Source organism: Drosophila busckii, chromosome 3R (assembly GCF_011750605.1).
Source record: "Drosophila busckii strain San Diego stock center, stock number 13000-0081.31 chromosome 3R, ASM1175060v1, whole genome shotgun sequence".
Classification (NCBI taxonomy): Eukaryota; Metazoa; Arthropoda; class Insecta; order Diptera; family Drosophilidae; genus Drosophila; species Drosophila busckii.
This window is the reverse complement of record NC_046607.1, coordinates 6,380,144-6,407,735: the sequence shown is the minus strand read 5'-3', so window position 1 is coordinate 6,407,735 and position 27,592 is coordinate 6,380,144. Positions and strand designations below refer to the sequence as shown.

General features: G+C 40.6%; 3 protein-coding genes across 3 annotated transcripts; 1 reads left to right on the top strand and 2 right to left on the bottom strand.

Annotated features, from left to right (window-relative positions):
• Positions 1 to 1,995: 1,995 nt before the first annotated feature.
• Positions 1,996 to 22,798, bottom strand: LOC108604835 (protein tipE). Its single transcript, XM_017994451.1, has 2 exons — positions 22,020 to 22,798; positions 1,996 to 2,868 (listed from the first exon to the last, which is right to left on the bottom strand). The coding sequence occupies exons 1-2, from the start codon at positions 22,787 to 22,789 to the stop codon at positions 2,799 to 2,801; spliced, it is 840 nt and encodes a 279-aa protein (XP_017849940.1). The 5' UTR covers positions 22,790 to 22,798; the 3' UTR covers positions 1,996 to 2,798.
• On the bottom strand, positions 13,523 to 15,613 carry LOC108604834 (mitochondrial sodium/calcium exchanger protein). Its single transcript, XM_017994449.1, has 2 exons — positions 14,840 to 15,613; positions 13,523 to 14,785 (listed from the first exon to the last, which is right to left on the bottom strand). Exons 1-2 carry the CDS (start codon positions 15,534 to 15,536, stop codon positions 13,605 to 13,607), a joined length of 1,878 nt encoding a protein of 625 aa, XP_017849938.1. The 5' UTR covers positions 15,537 to 15,613; the 3' UTR covers positions 13,523 to 13,604.
• Positions 22,799 to 25,420: 2,622 nt separating the features above from the next.
• Positions 25,421 to 27,585, top strand: LOC108601558 (serine protease snake). The gene is made up of 4 exons (XM_017989456.1): positions 25,421 to 25,501; positions 26,254 to 26,623; positions 26,680 to 26,929; positions 26,990 to 27,585. The coding sequence occupies exons 1-4, from the start codon at positions 25,421 to 25,423 to the stop codon at positions 27,573 to 27,575; spliced, it is 1,287 nt and encodes a 428-aa protein (XP_017844945.1). The 3' UTR covers positions 27,576 to 27,585.
• Positions 27,586 to 27,592: the final 7 nt, after the last annotated feature.

Below are 27,592 nucleotides of genomic sequence, written 5' to 3'. Positions count from 1 at the left end.
ACGCAGAGCCAGCGCCGTGCTTTTGAGCAATGAAAACATCAGCATTTGCTTAACTTTTCTTTCAATAATATTTCTTCTTTATTATTCAATATGCGCCTAGTTCTATTATTTTTTTCTTATGTATTTCGATTATTTTTCTCATTCATTACATATGTATATGTATAAATAAGTTTTATTGTTCATTGCGTGTTTATTTCAATGCATTATTATTAACATATCGAATTGATTTTCAATTTTCTCTCCTTTGTTTTTTTTTTTTTTGTTTTGTTAGTGTTGTGTTGGCATTGTTTGTGGTTTATATATATTATTCAATGGATTTTTTTTAGCTCGAATGCTTGTGTAAATTAAAATCTTATGAACTTTTTAAAACATAGTCACCCAAAAGCCAATCTGTAAAAAAGTGTGTGCAAGTATTTCAATGTTTGTTTGTTTATAATTTTGTGTATGTATGTATGTACTTATAGTATTTATCAAACGTTGATTGCATATTGTATGTATTTATGTAACAATTCAATTCAAATAAATAACGAGCATGTTCAACATGAAGCGTGTGTATAAAATGGATATTAGTTTTCATTGTTATATTATTATATGCTTTATAATAATTACATTTGTTTTGCTTAAGTGTTTGCTTCTTTGAGGCATTTACCGCTCGCTTGCTAGCTAGAGTTTAAGTACACAAAATTATTATTCTCCAGCTTGCACTTGCATTTCTCTTACAAAAAGTTTGTATTTCAATTCGCTTAACTATCAAAATTATATTGCGGCATTTTCCCAGTTATTTACACACTGATTTTAATTCATATTCACTTCTTTATTATTATTCTTGTCACTTAACTATGAACAATTTCTCTGTTTGATATTACTTTTATAAATATAGTACGCTAGCTTGTCAAATTTATTAGTTTACTTCTGGCATTTATAGCTGTATATAAATATTAACATATAAAAAACTATGCTCATTGCCAATCTGCCAACTCTATGCACTAAATGTTAACATTCTATATTCCATTGTCAAGCCAAACAAAATTCAAAATAATTAACTTATGTTCGCCAGCATCAGCATTATTTATGTAGAGAGTAGTCTATGAACTTTTGGTCAAATAATATTACATAAATTACAAAGCGGAATTGATAAATGACAGTGATTAAAATAGCTATTTAATAAGTCAGTAAGCAGTTAATAACAAAATGCGCTTTGATTTAAAGTTTAATGAAGTTCGCACAGCGATTAAATCAAGTTTGCGTAACTATTTGTATTTGTTTTTTAACAATGCAACAATTTGTTTATTATACGTTAACTTCATCACAGTCAAAAACCCAAAAAATTAACTAACAATATTTGCAAACTTTAAATATTAATGTATATATATATATTTACAAAATGGGCGTGTAATAAAAAATTGAAAAATTACTATTAATTCTTTTACTTATTTTGGGGCACTTTGTGAAGGGCGCAGCAACTTTGTTTAAGTTGAAAATTAATGTCATGATATTCATGGTGTAATCTTAATAGGGAAGGTGTTAAAAAGAATAGAATCGAGTACAAGATCTGTACAGTGGACGTTGGAAGCAAAGAAGAAGTTTCACTGAGTTGAATTTTTAATGTCGATCTTTTACTTTGATTAAATGCAAAACAAATCATTACAAGTTCAGTTCTGAAAAGAATGGTCGAAAACTTGGTTATGAACTATTTTTAACCATAAGATTTTATAGTTTATTGAAGCGTCCACTGCTTATTGTTTGCTTAACTAAACAAAAGTGTTGAAAAGAATAGCAGAAGTTAGAATTCTGTTGTTGCTATTACTAATTTATGCTGACTTATTATTATTGTATGTTTGTGTTTCGTATTATTGTATTTATAATCCTAATGCATTACAAACTTATATATTAAACTATGCAAAATTGTACATCTAATATTAAATTGTATTTGTATGCTTTGTTTTTGTTTTCGTTATTCTCTTCAGCAGTATAAAAATTATTCATTGCAATGTGTATTTGTTGTTGTGTGTTTGGTTAACTCACAAATCTTGTAAACAAAATTTACATATATTTCGATACACAGACATTCATACATAAATCGGTTTGCAAAACATTTTCTCGCTCAATATAATATAGTACACATGCACACCCACACATACACATACACACTCATGCATACGCCTTTAGTTCATAGGTATTCAAATGTTGCTATTGCACTCGCTAATTACAAAAACACAATTCTGATGCTTCTAGCGTTCGCTGCTGCGAATCTGCAGCCGCATTGCCATATTTGTTGAGATATCCTAAGGCTTATGAGCTAGTTTACATTTTTTGTTTGCTGCACTCGAACAGGTTTAAAAATCATTTACGCTAAAAAGTAACTAAATGTAATCAATCTTAGGAATTATTCAGTTGGATCAATTGTTATAATATTATATCGCTTAACTCTGCTTGCATTTTTCGCTTCGTTTGTTTGTGTGCTTGTTTGTTTTCTTCTCTCTTTTGGTAGTTGCTGTTGGTAGTTTTACTAAAAAAAAAACTTTTTAGTGTTTGCGTCCAGTTTTGCAGTTTGTTTAGCTTCTCAAAAGTTCTGTTATTTTCGCTTTTTTTGGGGCGCCTGAGGAGTTGTTTGGCCGCCACAGACACTTGGTTGGTTGAAGTTGTTTAAGAGTTCAGTTAGCTAAATTTGATTGACACTATGTTGGAAGAACAAATAGATTATCCGTAGTTAGTTCCGCAGTGGTAATTAGCTTCTGCTAAAAATCGCTACTCGTCGATGGATTCCCTAAATTGCTCTCCACAGTGTCATCTTTGTGTCAGAGAGGCGGCTTATATACTTCAATAGCAGGCGTGAGCATGTCCACTCGCGTTGATATCGATGTGTCACTGCAAAGAAAGAACAAAGCAAACTTACTTGATTAGATTTATTATTAACGATTTAATTAGTAGATACTCAGCTGTGAATTCAAAGTATATAAATAACAAATACAACAAATAATACTGAGTACTACTAATGTATGCTATAATATTTTATATTAAAATAACTGGGACTAACATAAGAAAAAGGTCGATAAGTAAATCACTTATGAAAGAAATGCAGACCGCTAAATGAATTTTGGTATTAAATACAAGAGCTCAGTTAGGTAAGTAATTTATTTAAGTGTACTGGTCGTTAAGCACGTCATAATTTTTGCTAACTTAGGGTGGAAGTTATTTGAAAGATTGACTTCGGTCAATTTATCAAAACTGAATAAAAAGCAAATATATTCACGTTTATAGCCAAGTGTTCTAAGTGAGAGCATCTAACATTCGCAGCAGTTTTGCCTTTTGATGTTGCAAATAAATTGAAAACAACTTCACATTTTCTAATTGCTTTGCTTGTTTTTATTTTTTATGACTGGTGTTCGTCAGTTGAGTCCACTTGTGTCCAACGAACTGGACAAATGAATAAACTATGTTGGCCTTTGGCTTAAATGTTTTGCAGTTCGAGCTTGTTTCGGTTTGCATTTGGCTTAGGCTTTTAATGGAAATGTCTGGACTTCTCTGAGTGTGTGTGTTATAATAAATTCAATGAACATCAGCATTAGCCAAAGCAACATACGCTGAATAAAACGTGTTATCTATTTAATTCAATATGCGCTGGCTAATGCAGCGAATTGGCAACACAACATAGACACTCATACATATAAATATAAATGGGACAATAGAGCTAAAACAAAATGGCAATAAAGCGAACAGCATACAAGGCATAAGTACAAGTGTATATACGCTTTGTATCTAGCAGCAGCCGCAGTAGCAGCAACGGCAGCAGAAAGCGGAAGTGGAGCGGAGCTGCGAATTTGGTTTTGTGTTACGCTGCGGGGCATGGCGCATTGAAATCCCCTAAATACAATAAATTGTACATTTCATTTAATTCCATTTCATTTACAAAAGCGAAACCAAATCCAAGCAAACAAAAGGGCGCCATTGTGGGCGAGCGAAAGCGAGACCAAAGGCAAGGCAATGAGCGCCAAAGAAATATAATAAATAAATATAACAATTGAGCTGAAGTGAATGAAACGAAAGCTCATGAAGCTCATGAGCTGACATTCTACCATATACATATATATATATATATATATAGTTGGGGTTTTTGGGCAGCCTTGCCGCATTGCAGTGCCTCTCGCTCTTACTCTACAACATTGGGGGACTGATGATCCATATGTCTTCGCCTGGCATGTACAACATTTGCCCAGGCTTATTGCATTACAGCTGCTCAATTCATTTTTCATCTGTAGCATGCCCCCAGCACTAAGTTGCAACACATGTCCGTAAGCGAAGCGTTTTGCAGCCAGTCCAAGTTTATTTAAGTTGATACCCCTTTCAATTCCCGCCCATCCTATGATGCCATTTTTCGTTTGCGTTTCAGCTGTTTAGTTTCATTTTATGCAGCTGCCAAAAGCTCAGCTTGCCTGCCTGCCTGCCTGTCTACTACTATTTTTCGGAGCATTTTCATGCACTTTTGGCTGCCGCCTGCCAAGGCGTTCAATAGTGCACATTAAATAGCGTTGGCGTTTCGAAAGTTTGCACACAAGCGGCCCAAGCCCTACTTGGCGTTTGCAAAATAAACTTATTGAAATTTTGTTTCAACAAAACTTTTCTTTATGCATAATTCAATCATTTCCGCTTTGAAGCACGCGGCCAGCAGCAGCACGAACTCAATAAGATTTCCGTAAGCATTTGTACGCTCTTTTTGTTTTGCCCTTTATGAAATGGCAAACAGTTTGTCAGTTATTTGGCTACGTGCGGATACTTGGGCTAAAGAATTCAAGCCCTTCAAGCTTGTTGCAATTTAAGTTTAGCCACAGATTGCGTTAAACAAAAGACAGCCCTTATCTTATTATCTTTTTGCTTAAACTACAAAAACTAAATTAATTTATATTATTTTTTTTGCGCTTTCAAGTTAGCCGCTTAGAGCTGTTAAAGTTTCAGTGTTTGTGTTTGCCTTTCGGACGCTGCTCCAAGGGTCAAAAGTCCGTAGTAGACGTCCCCCATTTAGGCTCGCCACGATTGCAACACTTTGGAGCGACCCACGTGTGTGTCTGCCTATGTGCTAATGTTTGCGGATATATCTTTTTGGTTTCACGCGTTTAAGAGGCTCGCAGCTCACAGTTGAGTCCATAGCTACGGCAGCCGTTGTGCTGGGACTTTTGGTTAAATGAAAATTTAATGTGCCAGTTCCGGCTGTCGGGATGGCGGGCTGGGGGGCAGGCAGCAGGGCCTGTTCGTTGCCTGTTCGCGCCGTCGTTGCGTTTTGTAATTTAATTTACACGAAACGAAAACATTTCTCTGTGCCGCAGTGTAACTGTCGCATTTTCAAATTAAATACATAGCCAAGTTGGCCAGCTGCTTGCTACACCTGCAAGCTGCGACACCATTTGGCCTAAAGCAGTTGCTGCTTATAATCAGTTGGTTTAGTTGAGTTGAGTTTATAAGCTCGGCAAACTTCAGGCTACAGCATTTATTAGTTTATAAAGTAGCAATTGAGCTAGGCGCTTGATACGCTCGATTAATATGCATAGTTTTGTTTGCAAATTAGTTTTATAGCTGATAATAAACATAATTATTTGCTCAAGTTTGGTGCGAGCTTCAATAAACTAAAAGTTTTTCATTTGCGAACAAGTTTTAAGCAAAAATTCGAGGAACTTTAATATTTGACGGCTGTGTTTGACTTGATGCACTTGCTACAAGTTTTAATTAACTCTGTTTTAATTAAAATGAAATATTTGTGTTATCTACAACACGTTCGAAATTGCATGTGCAGCAAATTCTTAAAACATTTTCTACACTGCGTTACGTATACGTTATTTGTTATCCTGCCTGCCACGCATATAACATTGTTGGCCATATGGCAGCACTTAAAATGCAAATGAAAGTTGTCCTCTGTGCTCTGACGATGCGTCGAGGTCGCTTACATATTTCAAAAGTGTGTGTTGTTGCATGCAACGTTGCATGTATGTGTCTATGTGTGTGTGTCTGTGTGTGTGTGGTTGCTGGCTGCCACCAGCGCGCTGTATTTGCATAAGGTTCTAAGCCAGCGTGGCGTGGTTAGGCTTTTTGGCCGCACAACGTCTCGTTGGCTTTTGTGTGTCAAGGTGCTGTCGCAGCTGCTGCTGCTGCTGCAGATACTTGTTGAACGCAACCTTGCAGCTTGAGAAAACCCATCACACACACACACACACACACGCAAACAGAGACACGCTTATTGCCTTGAATACTTCAATGACTGGCAGATAAAGGTCAAACATGCGCTGACATTTAACGCTCTAGCGTTCAAATCAATGCAGCTTTTCATTTTAAAACATTTGTTCGAGCAATGAGTGGGGCGTAGAAAAGTTTTAATGCGCGTTGGCAATTCAATGACCAACTTGCATTCAACTCAACTCAAACAAAACGTTTCGCCCTCGCTCAAGCTAATGTCAACAAAGTCGCCCGAGACTGTAGCATATTGAAACGAAGCGCAGACAATTCATCATCTGTCTCTCTGTTCAAGATATTGTTGTCCTCTTTGTCTGCTTGGGCATTTTTCGGGCCATCTTTGTTTTGGCCACTCATGGCTGGGCCTGGGACTGGGACTGGGCCCAGTTGCGATTGCGGCGCTTGATGACGGTACAACAAATCGTAGACACTGTTGCCCGGCGGCCATTAATCAAAACAGTTCAAACTACGTGATTGCTGGGACCTCAGTGCCGAGCGTGTCTCATAAATAACTGGTCAATACCTTGCTACAGATTCAAATATTTATATATAGTATCTCGTTCGTGTAGGCGCGTATCTGTTATTGAGGAGTTGGGCGGTGGCAGAAGAAACCTTTGGCACTCAGACATTTAGTTTCCGTTCGTTAATTTCCGCTTACAGCTCAATCATCATGTTGATTTTTTTTATTTGCGACAATTTTGCGCATATATTTTAGTATTAGCTGGCAGCTGCTCCGGCTGCTCGACTGGAGTGCCCGGATGTGCTGGCAGCCAGCGCTCATGTCCAATTCCATTTCCATTTGCTCGGCTGTGTTTGCGGTTCATGGCAAATTTCATTTTGGCCATGTTTGTTAAAAGGTCGCCTGGTCTCATGATTTATTTGCCGCTGCATTGATTTCGGTTTATGGTCTCCATGACGAATTGGGTTCGCTGTGCTGGTGTTGGTATTGGTGTTGCTGTGCGTGTGCGTTTGGCAGGACAGAAGGACTATGTAGGAGGTTCACTTGTGTAATGTAATGAAATCAATGCTCGACATGCTTTGTGCTCATGACTGTGTGCACTTTAATTGTCAAATCCGATTGTCTGCGTTCATTGCGTAAGCTTTTGTGTGTGTGTGTGTGTGTGTGTGTGTGAGCGCGCGTGCTGTGTAACGTGACGTATACGTAATGAGATTATCCATGTGTTGATTACAATCAAATTAACATTATAATTGATTTTGCATTATATCTAGCAGCTCCAGCACACACATTCCATGACTTTATATTGCTTTAATTTAATGCTCCACGCAAGCTTTGCGCAATTCCATCAATTTAATTGCCGCCTCCCTGGAGCGCAATTTGCCAACTGCTTAAACGAAAAATATGTTTGCTTTTTGCTCGATGGATTTTGAGATGCCACCAAGCGGCAAATAAATAACAAACATTTCACACAATCGTTTACACTTCATGACCGAAAGGAGGCCACGCAGTCAACTCTCTAGCTCAACCACAATATTTTTGCACGCCCAATCCCCAGAGCCGTGCGCTGTGGTTTCAGCCACAAATTTTACGTTTTTGCTCGCTGCAGTGCACAATTTGAAAATGAAAAATGAAAAATAGCAACGATTTCCACAGTGTTATTTTTTTTTTTCATTCTGGCTTTCTGGTAGCAGTTGCAGCTTAACGTTGCACGTGTTGGCCGCACACCGAAGCCAAAAGCCATGAGCCAGTTGGATTGCGCAGTTGGCAACTTTGACGAGTGGAGTTCTAACAATGGGAAAGGCTTAAATACCAGCGCCCCAATCCAACTCTACTATTCCCCAATTACACTTTTAGCAAACGCAACACAGCGCGTAATTCACACTGCAGCGGAGCTCTGAAGGTATTGCGACTATGACTACGTTAATTACACATCCTTATCGCAATTATTACAGCTTATGTATTCTACTCTGTGAGTTGGTTACGTTCTCAACCTTAGCCGAAGATTAAGTGCTCAAGGGCCGCAAGCGCTTTATATTTATAATTTTGATTCAGCGCTCCACAAGCAAACTCATCAGTCAGATTGACCAAAGTTGGGCGAGAAGGCCACATTTTAAAGCGGACTTAGCTTATCATAAAGCGTTGCCTTATGCCTGAGCATTAATTTAATTTGTATTAAATACAGCTTGGCTCGTTATCCTACAAAAAATGAAGCTGGTAGGTTAGTCAGCCCACTAGGCGTATGAATATTTCATGAACAACGTTTTGGTATGTTTTGGTTATAAATAATTTGAAGCAGCACAACAAATAAAAGCAACTGAAACATTATTTTCTGCATTCAAATAAATTATATTTTCAACTAAAAGCATTGCAAGTTTATTAATATTGTGTGGGAATCGCAGCAAAAATGTTTTATAGCTAAGTCTGCAAGTCTGGTTTAATTAAAATGGCAAAATAATGCACAACTGTGAGGTGCATTAAAAGTTTTGAAAACTATTTAAAAATCACATTAATTTGTTAGCTAGCTTAGCTCCCATAATGAGCGGACTCTGAAACAAAGCAAACCATTGTTTGATCTGAGCCTAGATAAACAAAAAACTGGCTAATAGACTTTAAGCCGAACTCTATTTGGGTTTCGAAAAGTGCACGTTTGCAATTTCTGGCATGCTCTAAATTAAATGTTTACTTGCCTGTGCAAGCTACACTGTGAAAAAGAGAAGCAAAAAAACAATTTGCAAAAGCGTTTGGTACTTGCAATTACAAGAAAGAGAGTCAACAAATCGCATGAGCAACTATGCAAAAATTAACTTGAACACGTACGCACACACATACACACACAAACAAACCGAGAGGGAGCTCTATGGACTTAAAGTTACTTAAAGTTGCAAAGAGAAGAGGAAGCCAATGGCGTAGCTAGAATATATATTGCTAGCAGCTCACGCCTACGCTGGCATATTGTCAATGAGCTCAAGTAAGTTACTCGTAATTACCACAAAATTCAATATACACACACACCCCCCACCAAGCTGTGGCAACCAGCAGCAGCAGCAGCAACAACAACCAGTTAGAGTGGCAGCTGCTGCTGCCGTAGACAAACATCATTTGGCACACTCGTCTCGTTGTGCTTAACGACCGTCAGCTGCCTGCGTCATATGCCAAGACTTTCAAAGATGCAAAGACCGCACAGCAACCGCCAGCATCACACACACCCACACACAGCAGCAGCAGCAACGGCAGCAGCGCCTCATCGAAATGGCAGCTGTAAAAAATCACAGCATCAGCATAAAAATGCTTAAAAGCAGCCGCCGTGTCCTGTGTGCTCCTCACTGACTGAGAGCCTGACTGCCTGCCTATATTCATTGGCATGTCTTTGCTTTACGCTTTACGCTTCACTTTGCAACGCAGCGCGGTGAGTGCCTACAATTGCTTTTGTTGTTTCAAACTTTTGCAGCACCAGCAGCAGTTGAGCTGATTTTCAGCTCCCTTTCAGGCTGACTGACTGACTGACTGGACTGCTACATTTTGTATTTCTAATCCTGATTATTAGGAAATATACGCAAATTGTAATAATTAAGCGAAAACAACAACAGCCACACTCACACACACACCCACAACTGAAACTGAATTTTGTTGAAATTGATAGGAATCTTCGGTGGTAGCAGCTAAAATTGCTGCTAATGCGGTAACTTAATTCAATTTTGTGCTTTAATCCAATCAACAAATGCAGACCATTCAGGCTAAACTGGCCGCGATATACCAACAGTTTGCATTTTAATTGGGATTTGCTAATTAAAAAGTTTTCAACTTTGGCGAGATAAAAAAAATTTAGGGGAACACAATGAAACTTTAATTGGCTTGCACAGGACTTTGTCCCTTGTCAACTTCAAATGGCATAATTTTGGTCTTAGCGCTGCTGATGAGGAGGGAAGAAGTATTGCGTTGATGCTGATGATGAGTATCAATGCAATTTGCACTAATGCCATTTAATAGGCGTCTATGGTGAACAATTGAGTGTGCGCGTGACACAATAAAAATATATAAAAAAAAAGCCTTGCTTGCTCTGTTGCGCTTGGGCAAATAAATCGACAATATTGCGCATAAATGTGTTTAAAATTACGCATTGCTCATACGCAGCGTATGGCAATATTTCCGCTTCATGGCATTTTATGCGCATACATCAAGCAAATGAATGGAAGCTGGACAGCGCCACTTAGTATGCAGCTCATAGATACAGCTCACACACACACACACACACACATACGAATTTGAAGCAACAGCAGCAAAGGCATTTGCCCACGCTTGCCAAATGCAATGCTATTGATTTTCCTTTTTATTATATTCAGTTTCATTGCCCTGGCAAAAGCAATGGGAAAAAGTCGCAACTGAAAATTGGCCAAGGCACGCATTCCAATTCTCGCTCGCTATATAAATACAGTATGTATATAGAAGCGAATAGTTTTTTTTTTCTTTTTTATTATTGTTTGCTTTAATGCTTATTTGTATCCTTTGTCGTAGACTGTGGCTATGGCTGATTTGGACTTAATCATGGTCATGCCGTGCAAACGTGCACGATGCGCCAACACACACACACATACATGCATACATATTGCGACTATATATATATATAGATGCCGTGTCTGTAGGCTAGACGTTATATTCAGAGGACAACGGCGACTCGCCGTACAAATATAAAATTTCAAGTCAAGCAATAAAAGCGACTGCCAGCTTTAGTAAGCTTATGTGTGTAGGTGTGTGAGTGTCTTTGCGTGTGTGTGTGAGTGTCGCGAGTTTTGTTGTATGGGTTTGCCAAACACAAAAGCAGCAACAGCAAAAAATCAGTAAAAAACCAAAAGCAAATTCAAGCAAAACAAAATTAGTTTCATAAGTTTTTTATGAGTTCATCGCTTTTTTGTGTGCCACTGCCTTTGGCTAACGTGTGCACATGTGTTTGTGTTTTTGTTTGTGTTTGCGGGTGCCTGAACACACCCACATACACACACGAGCACGAATACGAATACACAAACACCCAGAGTTGGCTAACCAGCTTTTGTGCCAAAGGTCGAACATGAAGGCGGTTACTTGGGTGTCACCATTTCCTCCACTTTACTCAGCTATGCTGCTAGCAGGCACTTCCGCAGTTGCTCTCTCTCTCTCTCTCTCTCGGTTTCTTCTCTTTCTCTGCTTCAAATAATAAAGTATGGCAACGTGTATATGGAGATGCATATATGTCGAGCAGGAAGCCAAGTAAAATATATTGCGAGTACATTTTTCTTTTGTTGTCGCTGTGTGTAGCTCGGCTAGACATTCAGTCCAGCCACTGTGCGTGGCGTGGCATACAAAAGGTACAGGAAAGAGATAGCAAGCGAGCAAAAGAAAGCAAACGAACGAACGTTGGCGACAATTTGTTAAATTGTTATTGTTATTTCTATGCTAAATGCTCCACTGCCCACACAATGAGTTCCCACCAGTCAGCCACCCACACTCCCCCACCTAGCGTTATGCTCCTGCTGTGCAGCTGGTACTCGAAAATTTGGTTGCCACTGGGTGGTGCACGTAGCGTCGATCTGCATAAATTATTTGAAATTTATAAGGACGACAACGAACGACAAAAACAATGATAACAACAACTAAAACAACTGCCAGACACTTGCTAACAAAACTTATTACGAAAAACAAATATTTTACTACAAAAAATTTGCATTTAAGTGTTCAGTTTGATTTTAAGACCTAAATAGTAAGAGTCGACTAGGTTTGGACAATCAATATAAAGCGAAACTAAGAATATAGAGGAAGATAAAAAAATAAAAATATATGAATAGCAGTTTTAGTTAATCAAAAGGATCGAGCAAATGCGACAAACAAAATTTTGCTGTTAGCTAAAGCTCGCATCGTTTTTCAAAAGTATTCAGTTCACATTAAGTATATGATTACTTGAGGACTGATTTGAAGACAAATCTTGTATCGCTTTTAGCTCAATTAAGTGAACTAAGTAGCTGCTATGGGCGCAGTAAATTAGCCCCCCCAATGGTCAGCACAAGCACCTTTCGTGACTGCCGATTGTGCTGAAATATAAATTGATTTTCTCACACCTAACGAACAATACACACAAACAGAATCACACACACATACATATACGCACACACTTACGCACGAGTAAGTAAATACATACATGCTCAGACGACAAGTTAATTTTCGATGTTTGAGAACATTTCGTTTGGCTTTCAGTCTAGTTTGTTTGACAAAGCCAAGTTAAGTACATTATAATACCAACAGACAGCTCAAGTTGTGGCCTAGGCGAATGGCATTGTTTTTGCTTTTCATTAGGCGATCTGTGAGGCTCGACAGCAATTGTCAGCTTTAGGTTAGAAATTCATTTCATTCAGCGAGTATTTTGGAGCTAAGACTTTTGTTAAATTTAAGAAAGCACAATGCTTGCTGTGCTTTAATTAAAAAACGCTGCTTTGTAAAAAGTTTGCGCTAAGTTACGAGCACGTTTTATTTATTAATATGTCAACAGTTGCCAAAAATAATGTCGCACTTTGTGCTGTCAGCTGTCAAATCGTTTGCCCTAAAATTGTTTTTCTTACCTAATAAATAATTAAGTTAAATAAAACGACCCAAGCGACCAAAGCGAGTTTGGCTTACTAAGCCACTTACTTCAAGACTTAAAGAGATTAATCAGAAAAGAAATTCATATTTTACTTTTCTGTCTACCTAGCAATTTTGCATTCTTTATCCTTTTGTTATTTTTTGTTTTTGTGTAGCAGTTGCCGCTTTTGTGTTGCAATTGTCTTTAATTAATTGTCTGCATGATGCGCTTAAAAAAAATTGTGAATAATGCGCGCGGAATTTCATTTCAATGCTTGGTCACTCAATCTCTTTCATTTCATTTGATTGCGCTCAATTTGTATCAATGATGAGTTCGTCTTTCTCTGTGTTGTTGTCGCCTCGCCAGTTACAGCTCTCGATGGCAATTCAATTATATGACAAGGGCAACATAATTAATGTGCGGCTTGCGTATTACATGCAACAGCAGCACATCAAATGTGAATGCAGCAGAGCAGCCTGCTGATGTATTTACAGATAACTGCAGGTTTGCCAATTAATTTCATGTCTCAGCGGATAGCAATGGATCCACAAACACGCAGCGTAGTAATATTAGGAATATGTGCAGTTCATTCAAATTAAATTCAATTGATGGTGCAATTCAAATTCGCACCTCAACTTATCAGCACTAAAATCTTGTAATAAATAATCGATTGTGCGCTGGGCCAATCAGCTGATTGTCTTGCCGCGGTATTTAAATGAAACAGACCTGTGTTAACTTCAATTCAGTGTAATGGCCACAATGCATTAAACTTTATTTGCAAATAAAAGCAAAACAAATACACGAAATTATGAAAAATTTTGTTATACAACAGAGTCTTGGCTATTTACCACTGTACGTATCATCGATAATAGGATCCTTGCTGTAGGAGTGTATAAAGCTTTTCTCTATGAGCACAGTAAACAATAGAAACATAGCGTAGATGGCCATGCAGAAAATGCCAACGGAACGACGCGCCTGAAAGTTTAACATATATGCCCAGAAAACCGTCATGGCGAGGCCGAGTAGGAGGAACGTATACGCATTAATGCCATACTTAGTGAACAATGTCACTGAATAGCCCGTGTAGTTCTTAATAACATACAGCAGCGAAGTGCTAATAATCATATTGAAAAACGAGCTACCAATAGCGGCGGCATATGCCATTTTTTCATAGCCATGCAGGGCCATGACAACATTGGTAACCAAATCACTCAGTCCATTGGTCATGGAACCCACTGTGATGGCCATAAAATCACTTGGAACTTCCAATATGCCGCCAATGATATCCAGAATAACTGCAATCTCGGCAGCACTTTGATATATCATGCACAAGCAGCCACTTATGTTCATAATGGTGAACACCCAGTGATAGTACGGCGGAACATTGGTGCGCGATTGGATAAAGACAATAATGGCAACCGGTACGGTTATGACGCAGGAGTAGGCGCCGTATTTATAAGTGTACAGCACTCTCTTGTACCAGATTGTTGTCTTTTTGCGAAATATAAACACTTGACCCACAGTGAGCGTCAGTGCTGGATTCAGCACAATTTGTAAGCAATTGAGCAGCTTACTCCAGCCATGCTTGGGCCTTTCGTAGTCCACCACGGGTATGTAGAGAGCACAGATGAACATGATGGGTGCTTGGGCAATGTAGAAGGTGCGTATAAAAATGCCTTCTCTACGCCATTTGTGACAATCAATGGGATTGATGGATTCGAAGAACTCTCGGAAAAGACGATGATTCTTGGACTTTGTGGGATCAACCGCATGCGTACGATTGGCTTCGACATTAACGCTTTGTCGCCGATAAGTTGTCGCTCTAGTTGTGGTAAAAGTGAATTTTGAACTATCCGATTGCGCGTCATTTGATTCGATAAGTCTACCCGCAGCTGTTTGCAATATGTCCACGCGCTCATCCTCAGCAAAATATTTATACTTTTTACGTAAAGCCATGATCTTCTTCTGTCTCGCTGGCGTTTCCATTTCATGTTCCAGCACTTCGATTTCAATTATTATACCTGAGTAAGCAGACACTAAGTATCAAAGGATGGGAACGAGCTGATGGTACTCACGCTTCATAGCTTTGCGCATGAGCTGCACATCGACTATATTGACAATCAGATACGTGCCATATATGGAGAACATTATCCAGCACTCAGTTTTGGTTAGCATATTATCATTGCTCATAAAGAAGTCCAGTGTGGTGGCGCCCAATAAGAAGAAGAGTAAATCGCGCACCGTCGCATGCTGATTCATTTTAAATGGCCGAAGATAGCAAATAAGACCACCAGTAAACATCGAAATGAACAAGCTCGCTGACATCACACCTGGTATGACAGGCGCTTCGTCCTCGTACTCAAACAGATCGCTCAGCATATTCGGCGTGCTATTGCCAAATGCCAAGAACGTCACGCCAGCCAAGTGCTCATTCATGTGGCACAGCTGTGAAATTACCTTCAATGGCGGACTGTAGAAAATATTTACCACAATGCCCAGCCAGAGAACCATCTCCAAGCAAAACAGCACCAGAATACTCATGAAAACCAGCTCCTGGAACTTGTTCTTGCAGTTATAGTCGCAGAACATGATTTTTATATAGGCCACGAAATTGGTGTTATCGTTGCAGTTGGCGGCCTTCTTTACGAAGCTACAGCGCTTATCATAGGGCAATTGAGTCACAATAAAGCAGCTGACTTGTTCAAAGAAACTCTCAAACTCCAAGTCCATACCATTAGGATCATAAGATTCGTTAAATGCCGTGGAGTTCATGTTCGGATTTGTTCTTATGATGGATTTATAAAATATATGACGAGATCGCTGCAATAAATTCAAGCTAAAAATCAACGCAATGCTTTAAATATTCAAAGCCTACCAAGGCTCAAAATGTTCTCAACATAAAATTTGCATTGTTTTCAATTAAAAATGTTTTACAGTCAAAGACATTTTATACTGCACCTTATAGAGTTGTTAAAATTTAAATGAAAAGCGTTTACGTGACCAGAGCAGCGTCAGCAGCTTAAAATATTTTAATTTAATAGGCAAGTGAAGTGTTAATGCCATGGCAATCAGACAAAAGTCACGAACAGTCGAGCAGTCAAAGACAATGAAGCCAAAATTTACAGATTGAATGCGTTTGCCGATAAGCCAGAAAGCCAAAGCCAAATGTTAAATGCTGAATGTTGAATGTTAACTGCAACTGAACTGGGTCGAATTATTAGAGGCAGAATGGCTGGGCTTAATAGGCAATAAATCGGTTTACAGTGTAAACGCCTTGATACGCAAACGAGCAAGAGAGAGAGAGAGAGAGAGAGCTGTGCAACATTTTGTGGGCGTCGCATAAGGTCGGATTGTTGTGTCCTTATGACTATTGAGCCGAGTCGGCTGGTCTGGCCTGGTGTTGAAGTTAGCATTGGGGCTTATCGCTTCATGCATGCACGTTGCCTGTTGGCAATTTGGATACGCAGATAAAGCATTTATTGGCCACATAAAACGGTTGCCAATACGAATGCGTGTGGCAACTCTACAGTCTGACTTTTGTTTTCTCAAATTATGCACAATACGAGGCTCGTACGTGAGGCACGGCTGGCTTTGGAATCGAGTTATAAGCAGACTTTTGCCTAAACGTATTTTTTATAAATTCTTTTGTCGCCTTTTCCTTTTTTCACATTCCACTTCTTGCAGTCATTAATTTATTTCTTAGGTGTCCTTAAAAAATTTGTCATTTTAGTCAACTTCAAACGCGCGTGCCGTAGCCGGAGCCGGAAACTTTTGTGTTTTGTACAGAAAAAAAAGGGGCACAAAATTTAAATAAATTTCAAATGCTTTGCCAACGACAACAATTGGTGCCCAACTAGAGGAAGAATAAGAAGCGGTAGAGCAACTTGAAATGTAGGCGACTAAAATGTACACTATATTTTGCTATAACTTATTTCCGCTCCAGCACAACTGGCGGATATATTTATTGTTAGTACTTTTTAAGTGGCGCTGTGCATAAATAAGGAAAAGCGTGGGCTGCCAGCCAGACGAGAACGAGACAAGGATACCAACCAAACGGTTGCAAATTAAAAGCCACCAATGCATGCCTTCATAAATCAAGCGCCCCAGCTGAGAGCAAAGCAAATAGACAAAAGCCTAGACAATGGCGCAAAAAATAAAGCAAAACCAAGCCGAGCCACAATAGCATTTAAGTAATTAATTTAGGTTCGAATTTTTGTCGCGACCAGCTGCTCAGCTCCGCTTATTTGTTAAATTAAAAGAGCTCAAAGAGCGCTTATGCTTAGCCGCAATCTAACAAAGCGTATACTTAGGTTGTGTGCGCCCACAGCAGCAGCAAATCGCACGCCTTTCTGAGCGCCCAGCAGCATTAACAACAGAACTACTGGCATAAACATGAAACGATGACAATGTCGAGCTATTTGCAAGAGTCTCTGCTTGCTTTTTTGTTTTGTTTTTTTTTTTTTTGCAAGCATGCTTTTGTTATTGTTCTTAGTGCTGAGTGCTGCTTCGTTCTGTGCCGTTTATGTGGCGCTGTCATATTGCATTTGCCAGCGAGGGCGAGGGATATGACCAGACAAACAATTTAAATTGCGATGGAGGCCGAAAGCAGACCGTTGAAAGGTCCCAAAAGCCCCATTTTGAAGTGCCATGAGAAAAAGGCCAGCAGCGCCCGAGAATCACAAAAAAAAAAAAAAACAATGTGCAAATAAAAAATGGTGTGTGACACAAATAGCGGCGGGAACTACTACGGGAAAACAAACGGAAATTGTGAGACTCACAACTGTTCTACGACTGCTGCTGCTGCTACAGGTAAACTAAACATAAAATAAACAAGCGCCTAACAAAAACGTAGTACTTCTTAAAGTGAGCGTTGCTTTGAGTTCTTAATGTAATTAAATTATAATTCTTTTGCCATTGAGCCAGAGCGACAGCGCTGTCAGAAATCATTGCAAGCAGATATTGAAAAATAGCAAATTGCTAGTGGCAAGCAGCTGGCAACTGGCCAACATAAGTAACCACAGAATGGCTATGGCTGTAGAGAGAATGTGGTTTTGCAGCTGCTGCTGCTGCTGCAGCAAGCAATTGTAATTACGAAATTAAAACTGTGACAGTTGCGCCATGATGGACTGTCTAAACTAAATGAATGGATTGTGTGGCAGAGACGAATCGACAGCCAGCATTTCGATCTGCCAAACGTACATTTAGGCCATGGATCTACATAATGCACTCGAGCTAAAGCCAGTGGCACTGACAAATGCAACGGCAACGGCAATGCCAAAGCGTGTTTGTGTTCGTGTCCTAACCGAGGTCACACCACAGGCATCAAGTGGCGGCGGCTGCTGATGCTGCTGCTAGTACTGCTGCTTTTTCCCAGCTGACTGCAGTGGCAGTCAGTGGTTGCTTGGGCTCTTATTGAAATTTATAACATTATGCTCAGGGGTCGTCGTCGTAGGGACGTCCTTGCATGACACTCGCTGCTACTTGCACTTGATTGTCAACAATATTGTTTTGCAACTAGCTGTGCTCTGGTTTATTCATTTCATAGAGTTTCAAGTGACTGCAGCAGCTGCCACAACTGGCAGCATGCGAGTGTAATTAAATTTATGCATTCAACAGTTTGACACGCGCATTAAATTAAATTTTCGTCAAATTAGAGCCCAACCAGTGTCACTTCAATGTTCTGTGTTTGCGCAACAATACATGCATGCATAAATTCTACACTCATGTGTATTAGTGTTTGTGTGTGTGTGTGTAAACACTTGAAGACGGCCATAAAGATAAATGTTTTATGTACGTGAATTGCGTTGAATAAATGCTGCTCAGGCTGTCTGTTTGCCTGTTTTATATGCACAAAGAAACAAATGAAACAAACAGCAAGAACAAACTCAAAAAAGACAAAGACAAAGGCAAACAAACCGAGGCATAGTGCTGCTGCTGCTGCTGCTGTTGCCTCGTCGCTCATTATGCGAGCTCGCTTGCCCGCATTACTCATACGCCGCGTGTGCTTCATTTAAGCAAATTCACGTGCACATTTAAGCTTAATTGCTTTTTTTTTTTAGATATAAGCCACGTGAACAAGCACGAGTGCGCCACGCTACTCCAAACTATGCATAATTTAAATCAAAATATTAATTGTTAAATTGCGTCAAACTTCAACTCAACTTAACGCAAAGCGAAACAATAAGCCTCAGGCTTGGCGCTCATAAATTCGCCTTAATAACATATTTAAATTTAGATAATATCTATGTGCCATAAAAATACTCATATAAGTAGATTTATCTGCGCTTGCGTGTGTGTATTTTTTCGTATTTTTTTTTATTATTTTTTGGCTGGCAAAGGCTCTGCTTGTCTCACAGGAATTGCATTGTTGAGTTATGAGCGCTTATAAATTGTCTGGGGGCGACAAGTCCTGTAAACGTTTTATGCCAGCATTGAATTTAAAGTATATTATTCACAGCCTCACAGCAGCTTAAAGCCTAATTTGCCTTTAATGTAATCAACGGAAATTTATGGCAAAAGCTGCTTCTTCTGTATAAATGGCTGCGCCATTTGCAGCAATTAAGTTGCAAGTCTGAGCTGACCATGACGAGTACTAAGAGGCGCTAGCAATACTTCTTCGTAAACAGATTGATATTTGTTGCCAGACCGCATGTTATTAATGAAAACTACTTTTGCGCACTGACATGCTGGGATTTACTTGCCAACTGGAGGATTTGTGTGAGGAATGAGGCAAGAAAATATTTGCTACTGCTGCTGTTGTTGCTGTTGCTGTGGCTAGCTTTCAATAACGGCTTATAGACGTTCAATGGACTGGACCAAGTCCTTCAGGCAGCCGGGCAAATAATTTTGTGGTGCCATGGCGATGGCATTTGAATGCTAAAGCTCAAAATGAGAAATTCATTGAACAGTAGGCGTGTATGTGTGTCTATATCGATTTGCCGTGCACACATGCAGACTGCAGATATGCTATGTAGGCCATCATATATGGCTGATAAAAATAACAATAGCAAGTACACAAGCACATATTTCTTTCTTTTTATGCTGTAGCCCAAAGATACAAAAGCCGAGCCGCACAATTTTATGCTTGCATGGGTGCGAATACGTGACAATGCTTAAAAATCGAGTTACAAATACAGCCTGACAGCTGTCTACAGCTGCAAAACTAAACGACACATTCGAGCAATAATCAAGCGTACTCTTGCTGTGATTAGATGCGGCAGCTTGCCAAAATTTCCAACAAAAATACCAAATTTATAGCGGCTGTGTAAATGTAATTGTTGCTGCTCGTTCAGCTCGTAAGTATGCAACATTTATTTTAAATATAAATTTGTACAATAGTTCGGAATGCATAGAAATATTTGAAAAATGCACGAACGTGACTTTAATTTCGTTTTGAGAAATTGATTTTTCTTTTCAGCTTTCTTCAATGGCAAGCAAGCAATGTGACACACACACACACACAATTACACACGCAGCATTCAGGAGCAGCAGCAGCAGTTGGGCACGCCTAAGTAGGTCACTTTAGTCGAGAAGCGCCAGCCAAGCACTTGGCTGATACAACTGCAGTTGAGAGGCTCTGCATTGTTAGGAGTTTGAAGCTTAAGCTGCGCCTCATTGGCTGCAATTTAGTTGCATTATGGCTATAAATGATGGCATTGGCCCTGCGACTGCGAGTGCAAGTGTGAGTGCGAGTGCTAATGTGAAACGTGTTCAAGCATAAAATCAGAATTAGCACCACTTTTGCAAAATAATGCGCAACACACTCGCTTATGCCCGTCGGATCTTTCTGTGTGTGCTTCACAATGTTGAAAGCTACGATTGTGAAGCGCTTGATATCCGCGAAATCCCTTTCAAAAGTAACTGAATTCATTTTTATTTTAAACAAATGAACAACTGCGACGAAAGGTAAGCTGATTATGTAACGCATACAAGCACAGAACGCACACACCCGCACACACACACACACTTTATACATTCATTCGTGCATATGTGCGGCAGATAGCATTAACAAACAGCAACTGCTGACGCCATTTTGTTTTGCAACTTTTCAACAGCTCGTTTTCCAACTGTTTTTATTAGTGATTTCCGTTGAAAACAATCTTAGTTACGTGTATGTGCGGCGCATTTGTTTAACTTTTCATTTCAGTAACCTCACCTAGCGTCAATACTCAAATGTATTTACAGTTGCTAGCAATGTAAATATTGTTTATGTTGAGTATCTTACATATGTTTATTTAGTGCAAGTTGACTAAAGCATAGTCCTTCTTAATATAAATGAAATAAAATATGTATGAGTAAAGGGTTAAACTTAAAGCTAACTACTATGATTTTAGTTGATGATAGCTAGTTATTAACTTGTTTATGGCAAAGAAAACATAACAAATCTGAAGCTTATAAGCACCTTTCATTAAGCATCAATGGCCCTGAGCTTCATTCCCTTAATACCAAGGCTTTCAGTAGAAGACAAAGCACTTTGCTATCTAGAGCAGGTTGTCTGCACTTGATAATTGAAATGCAATTGTTCGACTTAATCCACAAAACCGCAAATACCAAAATCTCGGCTTTATTTGCATATCAGTTTCAAGGCACAATCGGCTATTAATGGCTGAGGTTCGTAACTAGTAGTGCAAGCAATATGATTTACTATGCTTACGCAAACAAAGGCTAAACAATGCAAAGTCGAGTCAAGGCACAATGGCTGAGCTTTTGGACTAGGTGCGGTGAATTAGTCGCATGTCATAACAGTTAAATACTGCACATGTTCGTAGGCTATTGGTCAATGCATTATCGATTACAACGGTCACAATGGCCGGCATTATTCAATTAAAAGCAAAATGCAAAATTTCACAGGGATCCATAAATAAACTATACGAAATTATAGTGAGCCATGAAGTATTTACACGACAGTGCTGAACATTAGTATATACGTAGCTTAAAATAGCCTTCGACGCAAGTCGATTTGTCAACAGCTTAACAAATCAATCATACGCAGCGTAGTGCGTGCATACAGAACCTCATATGGCGACACCTTAGCTTATAAATAATAAAGTACGCTTATTGCCTCAAACCAATCAACAGCAAATGCTAAGTACATATGCCCCACGCTTTATGTTTGTGTACACATCCATGAATTATTCAAATACGTGACACCAAAGCAGACGTTGCCTACTGCGCTCTGAGCGCAGTTGAATTAAATTATAGTACTCGTATTTGCAATTGAAAAAGTTTATTTGGTTGGCTCCGTTTGTCGCTCACCTCAGATTCTCGATGCGTGGCCTTCTGCACTGTGGACGATTGCGTCGATGGCTGCGATCCTTTTTGCAGCGGCAATCGCAATGCATAATGCACAATGCGATGGATGAGATGACCGTTATCACAAAGGGCACCACAAAAAAATGTATTATCATGGCCACCTGATCGTCGTGTTTGTAGGATGTTAGGACGACGGTTTTGTTTTTGCGCGAATAGAAGCACGGGTATGTGGCGCCTTCGACGCCGTAGAATGAGTTGAAATTTTTACACGTTACTGTGGGCGGATAGCCGCACCCCTTAATGTTGACGAGCAGCGTGGCCTCGTCGGATTGCTCCCAGTCGGCGGTGTAATTACTATAATCGGTCATATTCTCTGGTATCGTTATGTTTGCCTCGATAAACGTCACATAGATATGAACACAACGATACAGATCTGAGGTGCAGCCCTCGCGACACGAACTCCACGAGCAGTTGAATATACCAACGAGATCTTCGCGACGCGTTGTTGTGCACAACGTGGGATGTTCAACAAAATCGTGGCTTAGCGTCGATATGGCCGGATCCACGTAGAGCGGCACCAGAAACAGCAGCGAGGCGCCGGCCGTCACCGAGAAGAAGGCGAGTGTTGAGGTGCCATAGAAACGCGCACGTTCCCGCCACGAACGAAAGCGCCGATTGCCATTTTTCTTTTTTGGAGCCAGTTCTCGGATTTTACGTAACCGTAGCTCTTGTTGTTGCTGCTCGAGTAGTAATTCCGAACTGCCACTCCTCATATTATTGTCGATGCACACAGGGCGCTGATGTTGCTGCTGCTGCTGATTGTTGCTGCTGCTGCTGCTGCTGCTGCTGCCGCTGCTGCTGCTGGTGCTGCCGTTGCTGCTGCCGTGCTGCAGCACGTTGCTCTTGCTGTTGCTGTTGCTATTACTATTGCTTTTGCTTTTGCTTCTGCTGTTGTTATTATTGTTGATGTTAATATGCCAGCAATAGTTGCTGTTGTTGTTGTTGCTCGCGTTGGCGTCGGCGTCGCAGCAGCAGCTGCAGCGACGTCACCACCCGCGCCAGTGAAAGCCTGCGGCAGGCTGCCTAGGGGTCCGATGTTGCACTCGTCAAAATTGCACAATATATATAGTTATGTACAGCGAGAGAGACAGAGACAGAGAGAGAGAGAGAGAGGCGAGAAAGAGAGTGACAGCGATAGCAACAGCAAGAGATAGCGTGAGTAGGGAAGGCAGCAGCACACTTGCAGCGACGTTGACGTTGCCGTTGGCGTCGCTGCCTACCGCAACATCTAAGCGCGACACGAGGACACAACGCACACGAGAACACGAAGCTTCAAGGATTGAGGTTATGTACACACGCGCCGACGCAGTAGGAGACCGGATAAACAGCTGTTTCCACCAACCAAGGCAAAGGTGACCAGGCAGGCGAACAGCGCTAGAGCGATAGGGATAGCGCGCAAGTGAGAGTGACAGCTTGAAAGAGAGACAGAGTCAGTCAGAGTCCAATGGCGAAAGGAAGACGCTCGCGAGAGCGTCTTCATTTGTATGAATTAAGGCGATTTAGATTTCTTATATATCTGCATATATTTATTCAAATTATTTGATTATATTTCACTTTACTTTTGACTCGACACATTATGGTTTTTAACATTGTCATTTTAAATAGTTTAGCAACTTCAAATTATAATGCACTGAAATTTACAAGAAAACAGAATAAACAATAACAACAAGAATAAGAATAAGACAACGCTTAACTAAATGCGGTTTGCGTGGGCGACGCACATTACAGCTGTTGATGTAGGTTAGTTTGACAAGAGCGCCAGAGAGCAAGAGAGCAAAAAAGAGTGAGAGAGAGAACGAGAGAGAGACAGAGAGAGAGAGCGCGCGAGCAGCACATGGCTGCAGGCGAAGTAAGCGTCAAAGGCAACTGCGACAGCGACTGCGACTGCGACAGCGCAGTCAACGTCGCCGTCGACGTCGACAACAGTTTTGTGACTTTCGTTGTGTGTCGCCCTAGTGACTGTGTAACCTTTTTTGTATTTGCTTTTAGTAGTAGTAGTAGTAGTAGTAGTTGTTGTCGTTGTCGTTGTTGTTGCTGTGGTGGGTGGAATTATTTATGCTACACATTTTGTGTGGCATGCACGATGTTGTTACTGCCCATTGCCAGGGCATTTTTATTATTTTTCAATTTATTTGCATTTTTTCTAGACTAAATATATGTGTACCAACAAAAATAAAAGATATGCATGATTTATTATGACAACGCGACTTCCCCAATATGCTTCAAGTGTTGTCATCAGTCACGCTGGGGCCTCGCTGCCTGCCTGCCTGCCAATTGAACTTGGGCAAATGGAAGTTCATCATATTTAAATTCGAAATAATTTCTATTCCTGCACTATTGTGTATATGCTATTCACGCCTCGAGCTATACATATGACAGCTATTATTCAGCTACACATACATACATATACATACATTTGTATAATCTATTTGAAATATGTAAGTCTATATGTATGTTGTAATTGCTGTTGTTTTTATTGTAGGTTTGCGTGACTCTAAACGTTGGTCACTTAGAGCATTAGCAACATTCATTTCTTGTTGTTGTTGCTGTTGCCAGTTTTTCATTTATTTGCTGCTTTTTTTGCCATAGCGCGAGTTGAACGCGTTAAACAATTTTCAACACACACACACGCACTTTCCCATTTATTTGAGCACGTGTGTATGCAGGTGTGTGTGTGCCTAGTATGCAATAGAATTTTCGGATGATTTCATTCATGTATATGTTGGCAAAAGCGCGTTACTTTTGCTTGAATGCCAAAACTCGGAGCAAACCATGCGGCGTATGAGTAATATCATGACACAGCACAACTGTGCTATGAAGCATTAGCTTGCATTAAAATCGAAATTGACTTGGAATTAACTTCTGATTTATGTATGTATATAGCCACTGCCCATGCCACGCCTTTGGCGCTAACTACAGGCTAGCACAGCTTTTGGGCAAAACTCAAAAGAAGAAAAAAACACTCAACTCAAGTGACTAACTAACTTTTGACAGGCGTAATGGCGCTCCCCCACAAGCTGCTCTCTCCACATCAACCTATTGGCGGATTCTAGTTAAAGTCAGTTGTTATTTTCTTGTTGTTGCTGTTTCTGTTGCTATTGCTATTGTTGTTGTTTTCGCATCGGTGGCGCACTTTTACTTTTTATTTCTATTTGTATATTTTTTTTGCTTTACACAATCCGCTGCCGATTACAGCATGAATTGGTCGCAGTACTCTGGAACCTGCTGAGGTCTTTTCTGGCTATCAGGCTTTTTCATAGACAAGCACACACAGACACATATTGGAGCACACAACACAGCACACACACTAAATCGACACGAGAAGCGCGCACGCTAGGCCCCTGATGTGCCTCTCGGAGTGTTTGTCCAAAACTGATGCGGCGGCGACGACCCGACTCCGACACAGGAATCGCCACAACTTGAAAGTGTGTGTGTGTGTGTGTGTATGTGCTCCAATGCGTGTCAGTGTGTGCAGTGGGGGCGGCTGGCGCTGGCGTTGCGTCAACTTGAACAGCGCTGGCGTCGCGACGTCTACGCTGGCAGCAGCAGAGCGCAGAGCCTTCAAAAGTTAACAAAAAAAAAATTCGCATGCGCATTTTTCTCTCTCAATTTCTCTCATTATGTCGCTCTTGAATCTGAATTCATGTTAACTTCAGAGGAAGTGCTAAATAATGCTAGAAATCTGCAGCTTCTCAGGCATTGATAGGAAAGCATCTAACAGCTTACACAGCTTTTCCACACTTCTTGCTGCCACCTAAAAATTAGAACATTAATCTAAAGAATATTAAATGTTTTACAAGCTTGTTGTTGTAATAAAACTAAAAGAGCCAACTTTTTGAAATATGATTAGCCGCTGCACTGATTTAAAGCTGTTACTTAGCATGGACAACAACCACTGCTTGCACTGCTTGCTCATACACTTGTTGGTGTAAGCCATCAGCTGTGCTCTGCCTCACATCTGGCAATGACTGCGGGAAAGATTTGAAAACAGCGCTTTTGTTTACATGTGCGAAAGCCAACAAAAGTCATAAGCAAAACAACGACAAAAGCAGAAATGCTTATTTGTTTAACAATTGTCAGCATACAATTGATATTTTTGCATATAACAGGTAAACTGGCTAAAGTGGCAGTGAAAGTAAATTTTGCGCTAATTATTTAAGCTTTAGCAACGCCGCAGACCTTTGAGTTAATCAACTATCAAACAACAAAATACACACTGACTGAGCTTTGGCCGCAAACAGCAGCTGCTGGAGCTGCCAGAGAGGAATCGGAGCAAAACGGCGATTTGGCTGAAAGTTTTTTGAAATTCGACGACGTCGACGATAAAGAGAGATCAGCGCAGTCGTTGCAGGAGGGCTCGTTCTGTCGACGCAGCTTTGACGGACGCAGCGGCTACTGTATACTGGCTTATCAGTGTTTGCATGTGATACGCGAATATCGCGTGCACGGCACTCGCATTGATATTTGCACACACCGCAATAACGTGCCCGTTATCTGTTGCCCATTAGCAGATAAGCATGTGCAGACGCAGCGGATTAGTGCCATTAGTAAGCATAGGTCTTATATGAAATGAAGATTTTTATCTACCAGTTGTAATCCACAGAATGCAAGGAGTACCATAGCGAAGTAAAAGGTCTGCCGCTGGGCGATGCGGCACGTCGGTTTTCCGGAAAACAGTGCGTGCCAAGCGTGCCTTTAATAGTGGGTGGCCAGCCCACACGGCATGCCCTGTATCCACACATGACGGCTTTGGGTTGGACACAGTCAGACGGCGACATTAAGTGGGGCTGCGGCGGCTCTTTAGTCAGCGATATCTATGTGCTCACTGCGGCACACTGTGCCACCTCGGGTAGGTGCGTAGCACTTGAGCTGGCCAACATTAGTAACTAAATTGAAATCCTACTCCTGCACAGCAAACCGCCGGATATGGTGCGCCTGGGCGCACAGCAGCTGAATGTGACGAGCAGCTGGCAGCAGGACATTAAGATACTCATTATCATCTTGCATCCAAAGTATCGTTCATCCTCTTACTACCATGACATTGCCTTGCTGAAGCTCACCAAGCGTGCTCAGCTGTCGCAGCATGTGAATCCTGCCTGCCTCTGGCAAGTGCCTGAGCTGCATATCAAAAGCGTTGTAGCCACCGGCTGGGGACGCACTGAGTTTCTAGGCGCCAAATCGCATACGCTGCGCCAGGTGGAACTGGACATGGTCAGTCAGCAGCGTTGCAAGCAAATCTATCGCAAAGAGCGACGCCTGCCCAGCGGCATCGTTGACTCACAGTTCTGCGCGGGCTACTTGCCCGGCGGCAAGGACACTTGCCAAGGTGACTCCGGCGGTCCTTTGCATGCAGTGCTGCCGGAAAACAATTGTGTTGCCTTTGTCGTGGGCATTACATCTTTTGGGAAATTCTGCGCCGCGCCCAATGCTCCTGGTGTCTATACAAAGCTCTACTCATACTTGGACTGGGTGGAGAAGATTGTGTTCAAAAAGCTTTAAGAATAAAACATTGGACA